The sequence below is a fragment of the Bactrocera neohumeralis genome, chromosome 5, assembly GCF_024586455.1.
Source record: "Bactrocera neohumeralis isolate Rockhampton chromosome 5, APGP_CSIRO_Bneo_wtdbg2-racon-allhic-juicebox.fasta_v2, whole genome shotgun sequence".
Lineage (NCBI taxonomy): Eukaryota > Metazoa > Arthropoda > Insecta > Diptera > Tephritidae > Bactrocera > Bactrocera neohumeralis.
Genome location: NC_065922.1, coordinates 31,768,308 through 31,785,415, shown reverse-complemented (window position 1 = coordinate 31,785,415; position 17,108 = coordinate 31,768,308). Strand labels below are relative to the sequence as shown.

Genomic DNA, 17,108 nt, shown 5'->3' with positions numbered 1-17,108 from the left:
TCTGGAAAACTACGGTCCTCCGAAAACTCAGAAAGATAAAGGGAAACCCCTTTGGCGGACATCGGAGCTGACTGAGGTCAGATCTTTGAGCAGAATGTTTTTCCACAAATTACCGAAAGTGGCTCTAGTAACGACCAAAAGAAAGTCAAGAGTCTGACGTAAACCTCGACTCCACTGGGATATCTAAGAAATGCTGCTGATAGATGGACCATGTGTACCGAGGAGTTGTAAAACCTACTCATAGACGTTCACTTTACATCGAATCAATCCGACGAAGGAATTAAATGGAAAGCTCCCGAAGACTTGTACAGCCTTCTTGAACCTGCATGTACCAAAAGCTTAGTTAGACATTATTTATATCGAAGCCCGATAAGAGCTCTCACTCTATTGCTAAGGATTTCCGGCCTATTAGCCTCAATTCTGTTGAAAACGTTGGAGAGGCTCATAGACTTCGGGGTAGAATACTGAGACACATTGAGAGTAAAATACCGAGGGGTAAACAGTTAAGCGTCCAGCATGACTGCAGAAAATGCAGATCAGTCGACGCTGCGTGACTGGAGCAAGCCCTTATGCATAAGGAATTTGCTGTAGGCACCTTTTTCTACATCTAATGTACCTTCAAACATGTACGGCTGGAGGTGGTGATAAAGTAACTGAAAAGTTTGATGTAAAAAACAGACCTCAAGTACCTTATACATGTAGAGCCGTCCTTAGAATGGTGATACCAGAGTTGGGCAGTGGATCTTAAAAGGTTAACAAGGGTGGATTTAATATTTCAAAATAATGAATACAAGCCTACGATTGGTACAAATCCTTCAAAGGTAGTCTAGGGATCTCTGAAGATATTCCTCGTTCTGGATGACATTCAAACTCTTCAATTGAAGAAAATATTAAAAGGTGGATGATTTTGAAATATTCAATTTATTCCGATAAAGCTAAATTTTCTTCAAAAAGAGTACCGTAAACAGGTCCCTTTGGACATGCTTGATCGTGCGAATTTCGATCCCACATTCATGGAAAGCATCATAACTGCCGATGAGACATGGGTTTACGAGTTTGACATGCAAACAAGTCAACAATCATCGGAATAGAGGGAAAAAAACGAGCAGAAACCAAAATTCAAAAAACCACGCCAAAGCCGCTCAAAAATCAAGGTGATGCTCAAAGCTTTTTTCGATATTCGAGGTTTTGTGCATCATGAATTTGTTCCGGCGGGACAGACGGTCGATAAGGAGCTCTACTTGGCCGCATTGAGGCGTTTACGTGAGATGAAGAAGCACAATTTGTCGAATCTAAGACGTTCTCGAGAATTGGGGTTGTCTCAAACCACAACCTGACGGATTTTGAGAAAGTATTTGAATTTGCATTCGTATTAAATTATTCTCACTCAAAAACCGAAGCCATTGAACCATCGTAAATCTCGTGTATTTGCTGATTTCGCCTTGGAACAACCAAAAAACGATAACGATTCTTTTAAGAAAATCATTTTCTGCGTTGAGGCTCACTTTTATCTGATTCTGGTGCAAAGAAAATCCACAAATTATTTACAAAAAAAAATTTAATTGTAAATTAATTTTATTCAATTTAATTTTAGTCTCAGTGCCTATATGTTAAGGTTTTTACGAGTAAACTTTCGACAGCGCGTGTATTAAATTTTTCCACAGTTTTTCTCTGCTACTGATTTGTATTTCCTTCACGAATATAATTAAAAAATAATCAAAAAAAACTTTAAAATAACTAACGATAACTTCTAAAAATGTTAATCAAATTCGAAAATCAATCGATGCTATCAATAGCTTTGGCGATAATTTACTAACTTCGCTACTTATTAAATGCCAACGAAGGCGCTTATCTGTTTGATTACCAATTTTATTGCACTTGATTACCAAGCAGTGGGGCTTATATCAGTGGATGAATAACTGAATATACTATAAGTAGGAAGTATTTACTTAAGACTTATTTGATAGAATTTTTTTGTCAAATTCTGATTATTAAGTGGCTAGAAAAAGTAGTTAGGCCAGGAATTGGGAGATCGCATAGATAAAAAACGCTCTCAAATTACTTTTTTTCAGTTACAAAGAAAGTTGAACAGAACAATGTCTCTGGAAGCCACGAAACCAATTTTGCTGAAATTTATTTGACAATCTCTGATTTGTAAACAAACCCCCTAGTTTATATCTTATTCATTATAATTCCTACATTTGTGCCTAAAATTTGATGTTTTGGCCAAGATTTTAGCTTTCATTTAATAGTTTTAAAAATATTTTCGGGCAAGTCGCGGCTGTCTCGAATAAATTTCAACCGAGAGGTTCAATGTTCGACCACTTTTGACAATAAATGGGACTGTATAACAGCAAATAACCGTTGAATATTATTTTCTAAGACGTCAATCGTCTAGCGATTTCACATCACTCAGATAAACTCAGTATAAACATTTGCCTTTATAAAAGTTATGGGCGCGTACCAAAATAATAATATTGTAGCTACCCCTTGTAATATCAACACTTTCCTCGCTGTAATTTATTCGATAAATTATTCAATAAATATTAGAGGTAACCACAAATTAGAATCCTTTGCTCACGTCGGTAATTGTTGTAAGTGTTGTAATTTGTTATACTTTAATTAGCTCATTCGTCAAGGAAGTTATGAAAGCCAAACTACGAACGACCCCACAAAAGTGGCGGCAACTCGTATTCTAATTGGTGCGCAGTTGGCTTGAACCAGTTTTCTGACTTCAGAAACATGCTTGACGATGAGCATTTGACCATTTATGCAGCAAATCTTTCGGTTGCTCAAGATTGCTGTGCTAACACCTCGCTTAATTACAGTTCTAACCCAAACAGACTTCAATCGCGGTGGCTAATAATAGGCTAAAGGCTGGAGAAAAGCATTTCTTTGACTTCAAATTGATTCTAATTCGAAGTGACTACAAGCGGCAAGCTGTTTGCCAGCATGCATATCACTATGGAGGGTTTAATTGACGCTGAGTTTGTGAGAGTGTATGTGATTGAAATAAAAGGATAAACGAATGCTTGAGTATTAATCTCAGGTATAACAGAACTAGTTTATAAAGAAATTGATGCTAGAAATATGAACTAAATTTAATGCTGGACTAAATATTCATTCATGTGGTAAGTTTAAAAAACTTGTCAATTCTGTATGAAAGAATGGAGGACTGAGGTTGGAACAACTTAGTTTCACCTAGGGTGAACCTGGAAGCATAGCAAAACCTGCTATTAGCCGTCTCAATAAATTTGTGATAGACTCAAAGCGCTTTGTTGATTCGCTAGGGCCTTACGATCTATTATATAATAGTTTTAGGTATCACAACGGATCGGCGTTCCAAGCTGTTCTAATGAGATCCCGGATAGTAACGACCACTAAGGGGCATTCCAAAGGTCGCGGCGCATTCCTCGTTTTAATAATCAAACGATACCTTGACCTAACTCAATCTACGTTATATATGATAACTACAATTAGCTTTAAAACTCCAGTAAGACCCGGAAGTTCTAAATAGAAATAGTTAATCCAGAAGTTGAAAAAGAAGTAAAGGACTAATAAAGATAGATTTTTTTTGAAATACCCAGGAGCTGACATAAAAGTTATTACATTGTTATACTAAAGGTTACTATTTAGACAAAGATTGAGTCTGAGAAAGAAAGAGAGCGAACTTTTATGACTTATAAATATAAAAGTTTCTTTTAGATTTCTCTAAGTTTACTAGAAGCTTATCTAGCTTATAATTGTATAGGAGTTAAAAACGGTTTACGTATAAAAATAAACTACACATTTTATGATAGGACTAATTAGAGTGAAAACACCTTTATGCGACGTAAAACCTTTCCTTCAGCCAGTGGTGCGACGTTTGGCGAACGAACCTATCTAAGTGATTGACCATTGACCATTTCACCTTACGTGAAAATTTATTTCCTTTCAAAGTAGAACTCATTCATTTTCTGCATATCTGACCATCACAATTCGAATCAACTGTAACCAAAGCTTGCAAAATATTTCACAACAGGTGGTTCCCCAAAGGTACACCTGGTGAAAGATTTGATTTTATTATGCTTCACAATAATGGCTTGATAAGCTATCACGCTAGTAGAGTGGTTAGAGATATGAATGTTTCTGTAATAAATAACTAACAAAGCATACAAAGTTTGTCCTGAGTCGATTTAAAAAAATTTAAAAAAAAATTTAATTCCAAAATAGACTCCTTCTGCGTCGATGCAGCGCGATTCCCAAGCACTGAAGGCGTCACGGAAGGCATTCTCGGGAATGGCCTTGAGAGCCGAGGTGCATGCTGCTTGGATCCCCTTTGTCGTCTCAAAATGCTTGCCTTTCAACGGCCTCTTCACGCAAGGAAACCAAAAAAGTCCGGGGGCCATATCTGGGCTGTAGGGTAGCTGCGGAAGCGTTGGGTTGCCGGCCTGGGTTAAGTAGCTGTTCACAAGAAAGGCGGTATGAGCCGGGGCGTTGTCGTGGTGCAACTTCCAATCCGCTGCTGTGTATTGTCGAACGCGATTGGCCCTTAGTTTGAGTCTCTTAAGGACTTCCACACAAAACTTAGCGTTGACGGTTTGTCCAGGAGGAACAAATTCATGATGCACCATGCCTTTGATGTCAAAAACGAAAATGAGTGTTGTTTTCACTTTGGATTTTCTCATTATTCCGGTCTTCATCAGCGACCTCTTCCCGGCCCTCCAAAAAGGCCTGATGCCACCGAAACACACCACTTCTAGCTAAAGCAACATCTGGGTAAGCCTGCTTGATCTTATTAAATGTCTCTTTCGCAGATTTATAAAATTTCACACAGAATTTAATCGCGTACCTCTGCTCCAACGAACGCTGCATTTTCGGTTTGCACTACTCAAAGAAACAAGACGCGCGATAATGTTGACTCTCCAAGTGCTCGGAGACAACTGACCAGCCGCTCGTTCGTTAGCTAGGAGCGCCTTCTACCGGCGTAGGTGCGCGCACACTCCGAAATACTGTCGCGGCGGAAAAAAATCAGTCCTATTACTTACCGGATAAACCCTGCATTAGAATAGCCGAGATCGGACCACTATAGCATACAGCTGCCATACAAACTGAACAATCGGAATCAAGTTCGTGTAATGAAAACTTTTTTATTAGACAAAACATATTCACGATATTTGTCATGCATTATTATCCAAAACAACGGTAAAATGTTCGAAGATATTAATCAGATCGGATCGCTATAGCATACATGTAGCTGTCATACAAACAATCTAGAAAATCAGGTTCTTGTATGGGGAACTCTTTTTCGTAAAGAGATATCTTCACTAAATTTGGCATGAATCCAATTCCAAGAAAACGCTGCAATCTCTGAATGTTCAGATCTCTGAATAAATGGTTCAGATCGGTTCACCGTAGTATACAGCTCTTATACAAGCTGACTAATCAAAATCGAGTTCTTGTGTGGAACAATTTCTATTTCGCGAGATATCTTTTGAAATTGGTATGGATCGCTACAATGTCCTGATCGGATCACTATAGCAATTTCTACTCTTTTTTTCATAAAAAAAATACTCCTTTTAATGATATTGGAGTTTCGGTGCAACCGAAATTAATGTTTATTCTTATTTTTAATAAAAATCACTCATGAGAGACCGTCTTTGATGTGATATGGTATACCGTAATGTTTTGCTTCAGTATCAGTCAGATTCTACCATGATAAACCTTATACAGAGTTCTATATGCCGTCCTCTATGTGGTACATAACAATGTCCAGTTTCAGCAACAGTCAAATTCTACTAAGGCAAACCTTATCTCTTAGTAGCGTAGCTCTCTACCATGACGATTACTAATCATAAAGTTTGAACTAACTTTGGTTGGTTAACTGATATTCAGAGGATAATCTGCGGGTCTGACGTCGTGACAATGACGGAGATAAGCAAATCGTATATAAATACATAAGTTGAAGCTACCAACACTAATCAAGAACCGAAAGACACTTATTTAAAGTTAATAAATCTAAAAATTAGGCCTTAGATAGACATAAGATAGCAAAGCGATAAGTAGTTATAAAGTAGATTAGCGATAAGGTTTCGAAAATTTCTATTGCATTTTGTGAAATTGTGTTTTTATAATCGGTCTTTATCTTTAAATTGGCTTGTGTTTACGCTTTGGACTCATGTGTACTTTTAAGTGTTGACAGCAATTTAGTCGAGAGTTCAAAGGCGGTTGGCGAGCACATACCTTATTTTTGAAAAAGAGTTTTGAACATACACATAGAATAAATCGTCCAGTATGAGAACCGCAGAAGCTTTAGTCATCCTAGCTGTTTTTGGCTTCTGTTGTTTAACTTTTGGTAAGTGCACCATCGAATTCTGCCATTTCAATTGTCAAATAATTTCTAATATATATAATCTAATATCTCTTCTTGTTCCTAATTTTATTGCAGCCAATTCCTTGAAGTGCTACAGTTGCACCAGTACTAAGGACTGCAAGAAGCCAAGTAAATTGGAATGCAACTCTAATGCGGCCAATAATACACGTAATTACTTAAATCTATTATATACGGGTGTACCTGGTACGAATTTCACCAGCCAAAGTTTCGTATGTGTGCGTGATTGGTTGAAGACATGTAAGTTTCGTTAATTTTATACTTCTCCCAATTCATAACTCCTCCTCAATAGCCTCCAACGAATTCACATACAAGGGTTGCGCCTATAGTAATTACCAGAGTTGCAGTTACCCAGTGAATCCATATTACTCTCAACATCACGAACGTAAGTGCGCTCAATGCAACGTGAATGTATGTAATCCAGCCGCACGTGCTAACGGTAGTCTATTGACAGTAATAACGACAATTGTGGCAACAGTTGTGGTGAAAAGTGTGTGGCGCAAGCGAAGTTTTTAAATAAATTTTCAGAGTATTTTTAAGTATACCAATGTATTGTTTCAAACTTTAGTTGTGAGATTTTTTATTAAAAGTGTTGCCAGATGTATTCAGCAGCACTAAGTAGTAGAAAATTATAATAGACTAGTAGTTTAATGTGGATATTCATGAAATGTGTTTATTTGCATAAATTTTGTAATAAAAATTATAATTTGCCATGACGTTGCCACCTGTTTAAAATTTATAAATTTTTTGAAAATAAGTTTTGATTAAAAAAATTGTTTTTTTTTTTTAATTTTAATTTAACTCAAATTTTGAAGCAGCGTTGCCACCTTTATCAAATGTATGAAACGAATGAAATGTGTTAATATGAATATTCATATAATTTGTATGTTTAAATAACTTTTATAAGACAAATTATCAAATGAAATTTGATTTACAAATTTGTTTTAAAGTTAAACTTAAAACGTTGTATTTAGTAAAATATTTCAAACGAAAGAAATGGGTTAATATGGAGTTGCCACCTGTTTATAAATTATAATTAATTTGAGAATTAATTTTGACCTAAAAATTGGTTGAACAGTGAAATCTTTCCTTTCTTTGTGCGTACATCTGGTTTAAGTTGAAACGGCGTTGCCACCCTTATTTAATAATTTAAACGAAAAAAACTTTTACTGAATATTTCAAACGAAAGAAATGTGTTAATATCGATATTCAATACTTTTTTTAATGTCTTTTAAAATACAAATTATATTAACTATTGAAGTTGCCACCTGTTTATAAATTATAATTAATTTGAGAATTAATTTTGATTTAAAAGAGCGAAATCTTTCTTTTCTTTGCTCCGAAATTAAGTGTGAGTGGAACGGCGTTGCCACCCTCATTTAATAATAGAAACGGAAAAAAATATTGTAGATACTTATAGAATGTATTTATTTTAATACTTTTCATACAAAAATGATTTTATTTTTTAAAGTTGCCACCTAATTATAAATTATGAATTATTGGAAGTTGACTTACAAATTCGTAAAATATTGCCTTTTTCTTTTATTTGATTTGAATTTAAGTTAAATTTGAAACGGTGTTGCCACCTTTATTAAATATCGTGTTTCAAAAGAAAGAAATGGGTTAATATACAAACATATGTATATGTACATATGTGACATATAAAAAAAATTTTTTTTTTTCAAAATACAAAAATTTATTCCTGAAGACACCCGTTTAGAAATTCTCCAAATTTGAAAATTTAATTGTAACGGGAAGGTCCTCCGCCTGTTTGGTTTTCTTTGATTTTTTTTAATATAAGATAGAAAAATTTAAATATTTCAAGAATTGTTAACTACTTGATAAAAATATTTTGTTAATTAGGTTTTTTAGGAAATTGAATGCTCTAAAATATGGTCTCTTATGATTTTTTTAAACCCAAGATATTAACGGTTGAAATTTGACTATTTTTGGAAAAATTCTTAATTTCTTATTAATTTTATAACTCAATGAAAAAAAATATTATGAATAGATTTTTGGAGAGGCTTTCTAAGAGGGGTCTAGGAACCTATTTTTCAGAGTATCAAAACGAAAAAAAAAAAATTTTTTTTTGAATCACCCTAATATGCATTGATGTTTGACGATGAATATCTCGTAAACGCTTTACTTAATCGAAATATCGTAGAAGACCATTTTTATAGAGCAGTAAATTTCCTACAAAACTATGTGTATCATCATTCATAATAATTTTTTTTCATTGAGTTATACAATTAATAAGAAAAAAAGAATTTTTCCAAAAATAGTCAAATTTCAACCGTTAATATCTTTTGAACGGTTGGGTTTACGAAAAAATCATAAGAGACCATATTTTAGAGCATTCAATTTCCTACAAAACCTAATTAACAAAATATTTTTTCAAGTAGTTGGAAGCGAGATATAAATTTTTCTATCTGATAATAAGAAAAAATAGAAAACCGTTAGGCGGAGGACCTTTCCGTTACAATTAAAAACTCATATTTGGAGAGGCTTTCTTAGAGGTGTCTAGGAACCTATTTTTGCGAGTACCAATTGAAAAAAAAAAAAAATTTTTTTTGAATCAAAATGTACATACATATATTCACAAAATTTGTTTCTTTTGTCAAAATACAAATTATTTTATACTATGAAGTTACCACCCGTTTATAAATTATACATTATTTGAAAATAAAATTCAACAAAAAATTGTTTAAACAATGGCATGTTTGATTTCTTTGATTTTAATTTTAATATAAGTTGAAATGTTGCCACCCTTATTAAATATTTCAAGAATGGTGTTAATATGGATATAGATAAATTAAATTATTTGCTATCGAGCTGCCACTTCTTTTTTGAGTTATTGGAAAATGAAATTTGGGTTACAATTTGTTTAAAGAGCGTGGTTTGCTGCGATTAAAATTTAAGCATTTTGTTTAACGAAGTTGCCACCTGTTAATAAAATACATATAATTTGAAAATAAATTTTCAGGAAGGGCCTCTTTACTTTCTTTGATTTGATATTAAGTGTATTTATTATATAATTGAAAAATATGGTGTTGCCAACTAATTTGATTAACACAAAAATAAAAAAACAGAGCACTTTTGACTACGTTAGGTACGAAATATCTCCTGTCATCAAAGAAACAGTCGTCGCACTCGCGACTAGGCACCCACGTCACTTTTGACAGTCATAACTTTCTCTCTCGATGAACAAAAACAAAGATCTATAAGTCACTCATTATTCCCGTCCTGCTATATGGCGCAGAGGCATGGACGATGACAACAGCTGATGAGTCGACGTTACTAGTTTTCGAGAGAAAAGTTCTGCGAAAGATTTATGGTCCTTTGCGCGTTGGCCACGGCAAACGATGAGCTGTATGAGATATACGACGACATTGACATAGTTTAGCGAATTAAAAGACAGCGGCTACGCTGGCTAGGTCATGTTGTCCGAATGGACGAAAACACTCCAGCTCTGAAAGTATTCGACGCAGTGCCCGCCGGGGGAAGCAGGGGAAGATGAAACCCTCCACTTCATTGAAAAGACCAGGTGGAAACGGATGTGGATTCGCTTGGAATTTTCAATTGGGGCCAGCTTGCGAAAAGAAGAAACGAGTGGGGCACTGTTATTAACTCGGCTATAACCGCGTAAGCGGTTTCTACGCCAGTAACGAAGAAGAAGGTACGAAGATATCCTATACATATATATACATATTTGGAGTTCAATGTCATTGAGGGGCATTGGACGTTTTCTCTAAGCGCTATCGCATTTATGTGACTGAAGTAGCTTACTAGGTCAGAAGAGGCTTCCTATGGTCAAAACACTTGAAATGGAAAATCACTGTAGAAAATTAATGCTCATTGCAAAAGCGTAAAGTTGTAATCTACAATTCAGCTTATGCATGACTTTCGTGCAGAGAAACCGAAAAAGTTGAAGAAGGTAAACCGACGGGCAATGGATATAATTTCGATATCCTTTTTTTGGTATTTTTGAATCGTAAATGGCACGACTTTTTGAAATGAAGAAAGTAAACCCCGAAATTTTCTATTAGTTCTTTATTGAGTTATAATCTGATTTTTTTGGGAACTACGAGTATTTTATTTAAAACGCATAAGAATTTATCATTTTTATGCTGGTTATGATAGTATCGAAAAAGGGAGCACTACGAACTTGTGGTTAGTAGACGGGTTTTGGAATTAGTTTGAAGCAAAACTGCAACCCGCTGCAATTAGATTATCGACAGACAACAATTCGTCTACATCGTAACATATACAACTCTTTCGTGTCAGAGCAAAACCAAATCTTATTTTCAGTATTACTTTTCTAAAAGTGCGTCGCGATAGAGAGATAAATCGGTCGTTTCTGAAAGCTATCAGCCTTTGGTTTGAAGTTGGAGCATTTAATTTCAGTGTTTCCAAAACTGAACGGGTTCTCCAAAATGGTGATGGATATTCGAAGACAGCATAAAGTTTGTAAAACTTTTAGTTTTGGGTAGAAAAAGCTATAATATAGGACGGACTTGTAGCACCTAGGCAGAAAAGGGTCAGTAGCACAGTTTATTGAAATGTATACAAACTTTTTGCACATAGTATATTTCACATTTTGAGAACGACCTTTATAACAAGCATCGGTAGCCATGTAGTAGTTATGTACTTCTGCTTAAAAATATTGACGAATGTTTAAATATAGCTGCTGTATCTATGTTTCCAAGAATATGAGACGCGCGTATAAAAAAAGTTCCTTTTAAATAGGCCAATAGCAAGCAATTTGAGATAAGATAATAATCGCAAGTATATATGTTTCTACTAAGAACCACAAAGTGAGCAGTCAAATTTTAGCTGTTCAACTAATAACAGCTAATTTTAGGATTTATTTATATTTGATATAAGTGATTAATAGTTTAAAAAATGAAAGCCGCCGGAAACTTCCTCACACTCGCATTTGTCGTCTGCTGCGGTCTCTCTTTTGGTGACTAATAGCGTAAGATTATGTGTGGTTAACTGAAATAATATTTATATTTTAATCATCAGGCTTCGTCAACGGCTTGAAATGCTATTCCTGCGTAAGCTCCTATGATTGCAGATCACCGAGAAAGGTGGACTGCACCTACCAGTTGGCCAGTGCGACTTTGAATCATCTGAACTACTATTATCTGAATGTACCGAGCGCCAACACCACGAGGGATATGAATTGTTTACGTGATTGGCTGCAGACACGTGAGTAAACGTTTAAATTTTTTGGAGAATATTACATTTTTTAAGAAAATTACATTTTTTAATTACTTATTTTAATTTTAATTCGATTACTTTATATTTGAATTCAGCGAGTGGACCCGTTGAACACTGGGGTTGCACATACAGCAGCGTTTATGGCTGCACTTACAGCGTGCGCCCACAATTCCAACAGAACTCCACGCGCTCTTGCCTTCAATGCAACCGGGACGGCTGCAATCCCGCCGCGCGTGCTGGCGTCAGTTTACTCACAGTCGTGTCCGCAATAATTGTGACTGTGTTGGCGTCAGCGGTGTGGTGCAAGTGAAATTGTTTAAAGCGATTAGCAATTAACCGTTTAGAGTGCTTACGTATCTATTTATTGTGTGTGTGGTATATGTAATGCCTTATCGATGTGAAATGATAACGAACAATATGAGAATTGAAAGCGAATATATTGGGACAGTGCCGCCATAAATAATAATTTTCTGAGATAAAAAAAATTAAAACAAGCATGTGGGGTCTTGGCTTTGCTTGATGTCGTTGTTATGTGTATGAAATATAAATTTTATATTTTGGAGTTGCCACCGTTTAATTAAATAACTTAAAAACATTTAAAGACTTAAGGCGTTGTAATGAGCCCAGATCATAAATTAATAAAAAGTTTTCCATAAATTGAATTGAATTGTAATTTGGGACGGGGTTGCCACATTTGATGATTATTTCTAGGCGTTAATATACATAATGCAACAAAAATGCGATAGACATTATGAAATAATATAATAAAAAAATTTTAATTTTAGAGTTGCCACCTGTTTATAAATTAAATAGCTTAAAAACATATAAAAACTTAAACGGTTGTAATGAGCTCACATCATAAAATTATTAAAAGTTTTCTATAAATCGAATTGAATTGTGATGTGGAACAGGGTTGCCACACTTAATATTTATTACTAAACGTAAATATAAAGAATGTAACCAAAATGCGATAGACATTATGAAATAATATAAAATATAAAATTTTATATTTCATATTTTGGAGTTGCCACCTGTTTGTAAATTTAATGGTTTAAAAACATTTAAAGGCTTAAACGGCTGCTCAAACTCCTAAGTAGGTACTAAATTTGTGGACCGCAATGTTTGAAGTTGCCTCTTTGCCGAAAATATCGGTCAATGAGTGGGAAATATATAATAATTTTACAGATCTTAATGGTACCTGTATTAAAAACCAGATTATAGCAGCTATTATCAATGGGAGTTTTGATCTCTGAGCTTTTACTTCCAGTAACTGCAAAAGTTGCGATTACAGAGCATGTCTTGAAGGAGACAAAACTTAAGAGGATTACCTCTGCAAATTACCAAATATCGGTCGATGAGACGAACAAAAAATTTTATAAATCTAACGACTTGTTGAATAGTATTTAGTTGGGACCAGATTCAGATTGGATTCAGAGTCTTAGTGATGTATGAATAGCAGCGATCTCTTGTGATCAGGAGCTTTTTTTATCTCTCCTCGCAACAAAAAACTCTTAATAGGTTAATGCGACATACTAATGGTTCATATATAGACGCTTACGTACCAGGTGGAGTGTTACAAAGTGCATAAAGAATAGTCATTCCTTACGATGCCTGCATTTGATGCGAATTTCAAAATCCATTGTGGCCCACTAACGGTAGTGTCTCATACCGAGGCGGACCCAAATGCTTAAAGCGTAACCTTTAACCTAATAATTCGGAACAAGTGCACAAGAAATGCTCCATTTTTTGCTTGGTACCTTGCTCTTAACGGTTCCTGCAGTATTCTCTATATGTCAATCCCACTTTGTATGCCGCGATCAGAGTCTGTCCAGTGAGTATTCCAAACATACTCCTACAGTCCTTTCGAACGAGTGCCAGTAGGAACTTTGTATATTTTCCATCTACCGCTTTATTTATGACTTTTGCAGTTTTGCACCCAAGTAGATCTATCCATCGCGTTTTGATTATCCTCGTCATGCTACTGTCGAGACTTTCCTATACTCAATGCAAGGGTTTTTAAATATTGAAAACGTTTTCGGGTGACAGCTGTATACCACTCTTAGACACCTCGTCCAAGATCTCATTACCTTCGATGCCTTTGCGACTTAACATCCAGTAGAAGTGAAGACGCTGCGTTCTGGAGTTACAGGGTAAAATTATGATTTTTCAGAAAATGGATTCACCATACGATTTATAGCTTTTGGGAAACATTTCACCTATCGTGTAAAATACACGATAATAATATCATAAATATAAAACTCGGATCAATTCTGAATGATTTTGGAATCTTGGATCTTATCCGTGGCATCGAAAACCCGAAAAAGTTTTAGTCAACTCTGAAAGTCCACAGATTTTATGCGAACATTTTTCATATCAGAAACCAACTATCTATTATATTATGCGCAGATATCAACCTTAAGGTAGATGGTAGGAATTATGTCGCTCTCCCTTAAAATTTGTAAAAAATATCGAATATTTCTTGTTAGACTGTATGATATAACATTTGCAGAATAAAATGTATGTATATGTTCATGTGAGAATTTAAAAATTTGTTTCTATCCACTCAGTCCACATTTTTTTCGTGATAAAAATTGAAAAAAGGTTTGGCACGCGTTACGCAGCATTAGCTTAGGAATACACTCAAATCTTAAGAAAAAACTCAGCTTAAGCTCAGTTGAAAAAATGCATTAGCGAGAGATTTTGTGAAGCAAATAGCAAATAACACAATCCACGCTTAAATCAGAGAGCCGAGAGTGAAGCGATGATGGTGAGCAGCAAACTCAAATTCCCTACAACTGTTCCCACCTCACATACAGAGGAGAACGAAAGTAGGGGAAGTAAGGCAATAAATCAAACTAAACGAAGAGATGAAATTTGAAGTAAAGAGCAGCACTGATACAAAGAGATGAGAAGAGCACACATGCTAAAGACTGATCAACACTTGGCTGGCGCTGAGCACATAACCTAACCAGCAACCCTCAAAGCGAAGGATCGCTGGATGCTGTAGCTGCGGCTCCCATTCGCTTGAATACAGGTAAGCGTAACCACAGCAAATGAGTGCTTCGCTCTTTGCTTGCAGATTCCTGCGGCGTTGTGGTGATACAGGTAAGAAACGGAGAATTCCTGTGCATTTTCCATGCACTAACCGTGGCTAAGGTGCACGAGGAAAAAGGTACAAATAGCGCAGCAACGGCAGGAAGGGCATCATTCAGCCACAGAGCGCGGCAGTGTCAGGACAGCAAGACGCCAAGACAAGACACTAAGTTTAAGAAAATTTTTCTCGAAACAAATTTCATTCAACATATCGCGAACCACAAAAATGGCACTCGGCAGCATCACCAGCAACAGCCAACATCCCTACCAAAGACCGCAAACGCTGTGCGGCACAACACGCAACATGTACCAGTCACAGCCGCGTGCCATCGCACCTGCGCCATACACACCACCAGCCGCGACGAAAACGGTAGACGAGAAATATTGCGTCAGCGGCACCACGCTCGACTCCAACAATCCCTCGGTGGTGCGGCGTAACGCACGCGAGCGCAACCGCGTCAAACAAGTGAACAACGGTTTCTCGCATCTGCGCCAACACATACCGCCAGCGATTATTGCCGACCTGAGTAACGGTCGCCGCGGCATTGGACCCGGCGCGCACAAGAAACTCTCCAAAGTCGATACGCTACGCATGGCTGTGGAATATATACGCCGTTTGCAGCGCGTTATCGACGAAGTGGACGGCAAGCGTGCGATCACGGTGTGCGCACCAGCGCCACCACAAACACCGACTTGGTCCAATATGCCAAGCAGCGCGCACAATTCACCACCACCAACGCCACCTAAGTCTAATATGCAAGCAACGATGTTCGCTGATAAAATACAACAACACTACCAAACACTCAACTATGCTGATAACATGCAACAGCAGCAGCAGCAACAACACAACCAACACATTAACCTCAAGTATCAACAGCCGCTAATGCCGCAACAGTATTTCCAACAGCATCCTGCTTTGGTATCACCAGCTGGCTCGGTCAGTTCGAGCACGGGCAGCGACTACAACAACTCCGAAGCCTCATTATACTACACACATTCACCAACTGCCTTGGCGAGTCCAACGCAATTTTCTTTGCCTCTACAAATGAAATACGAGCAACAGCAGTACAGTGAGGAGGCCGCGGCGTGTAGCTCGGGCGAAGAGGAGGATTTGCTCGACTACATCTCGCTGTGGCAGGATGAGGTGTAAGGTCGGCGTCCATTGAGTTTTTCTCTGCAAATCGAGTTACACACTAGTCAGCTGCCGCAACTGAGCGTCGTACGCGTCGTAATTAACCAATGACTGAAACGAGTATTACCTCATTTGAAACTTGTTAGTATTATTTAGTCGTAATTATTTATTTTCTCGAGTATTTTTTTGAAGAGCGTTTGTACGAATGTATGTTTAACTACTGTGCCTGTTTGTAGTTGTAAGTTTTGTTAATTTTTAATTAATTTTAGTTTAAGTTTTAGCTTTAGTAATGGAAGACTATGATTTAAAAACAAATTTTAGATTTAATTGCAAACCAATGGAAGACACTAAATATACATAACTACAAAATATTAAAAAATAATTGTTTTTACTATTAAAATTTTTATTATCTTTGGAATTTTGAAGTTGATTATGGAAGCATGGAAGATATTTGTTCTCGCTACAGAATACAATTATATAACAAGCATCATCAGCGTTTATATGGGCTGACAGAATATTTGGAGACTTGAATATCTGGAAAACATTGTCCTTCGGATATCTCAGAAAAAACGTTTTGTATCTCATATGTATTTCCTGTTCTTCCGCTTTGGAAACTGTTAAAAAAATTTTTATCAAAGTTTTCGTGAGTTTACCAATTTTTTGTGGACTATTTCTAGAAATAATTTTCGCGGAAATCCCGCAGAGTTCTTCTCAAAGTTGTTAATAATTTTTATTTTCCAATAACGGGTTGAAATTGTTTCAGTCCATTTTCCGATGGTTCTTTGTTCGGAATACGTGCTATAAGCCGGCTTCATGATATTTGATTCAAAATGGTAAGGGTCAAAGTTTTGGAAACCAGACGGACGAGTGATATTAAAAAACAAGAACAAATGTTAAATTCAGTTGCCGGAAGATATAACACCCCTTACAAATACAAAAGTTTCCTTACAAAAACTTGATTCCTATCATTCAGTTTATATAAGCAGCTTCTTGAGGAGAAAAACGCCGATCATTTATATACATATATTTTTTGGCGTATCAATGCTGATGATGCTTCCTTCTGTATGTTGCAACATCCTGGCAAAACGTTCAACACACAGTGAAGAAAATATAGCAGCGCGAAGACTGTGGAGATCCGATTCGGCGCCGATCACAGCAACTCGGACTGACGTATGGAACGACTTGACGCGTTTTACATCCGAGATCTTAAATTGAAAGCGAACAAAATACAGCTTGTGCAAGAACTGAAGCCGATCGATCTTCTTAAACGATATCGCTTCAGTCTAAAAA

At 36.3% G+C, this 17,108-nt stretch overlaps 3 protein-coding genes and 1 long non-coding RNA gene across 4 annotated transcripts in view; 3 read left to right on the top strand and 1 right to left on the bottom strand.

The window, feature by feature from the left end:
* The window catches only part of LOC126759580 (uncharacterized), a 497,180-nt gene that overhangs the window by 180,685 nt on the left and 299,387 nt on the right, over positions 1–17,108 (bottom strand). The window lies entirely within an intron of this gene.
* Positions 6,145–7,086, top strand: LOC126759564 (uncharacterized). Its single transcript, XM_050474441.1, has 3 exons — positions 6,145–6,334; positions 6,428–6,610; positions 6,663–7,086. The coding sequence occupies exons 1-3, from the start codon at positions 6,274–6,276 to the stop codon at positions 6,884–6,886; spliced, it is 468 nt and encodes a 155-aa protein (XP_050330398.1). The 5' UTR covers positions 6,145–6,273; the 3' UTR covers positions 6,887–7,086.
* Positions 11,203–12,255, top strand: LOC126759565 (uncharacterized). The gene is made up of 3 exons (XM_050474442.1): positions 11,203–11,333; positions 11,396–11,581; positions 11,689–12,255. Exons 1-3 carry the CDS (start codon positions 11,273–11,275, stop codon positions 11,901–11,903), a joined length of 462 nt encoding a protein of 153 aa, XP_050330399.1. The 5' UTR covers positions 11,203–11,272; the 3' UTR covers positions 11,904–12,255.
* Positions 14,631–15,836, top strand: LOC126759547 (achaete-scute complex protein T5). Its single transcript, XM_050474411.1, has one exon. It carries the CDS (start codon positions 14,913–14,915, stop codon positions 15,834–15,836), a length of 924 nt encoding a protein of 307 aa, XP_050330368.1. The 5' UTR covers positions 14,631–14,912.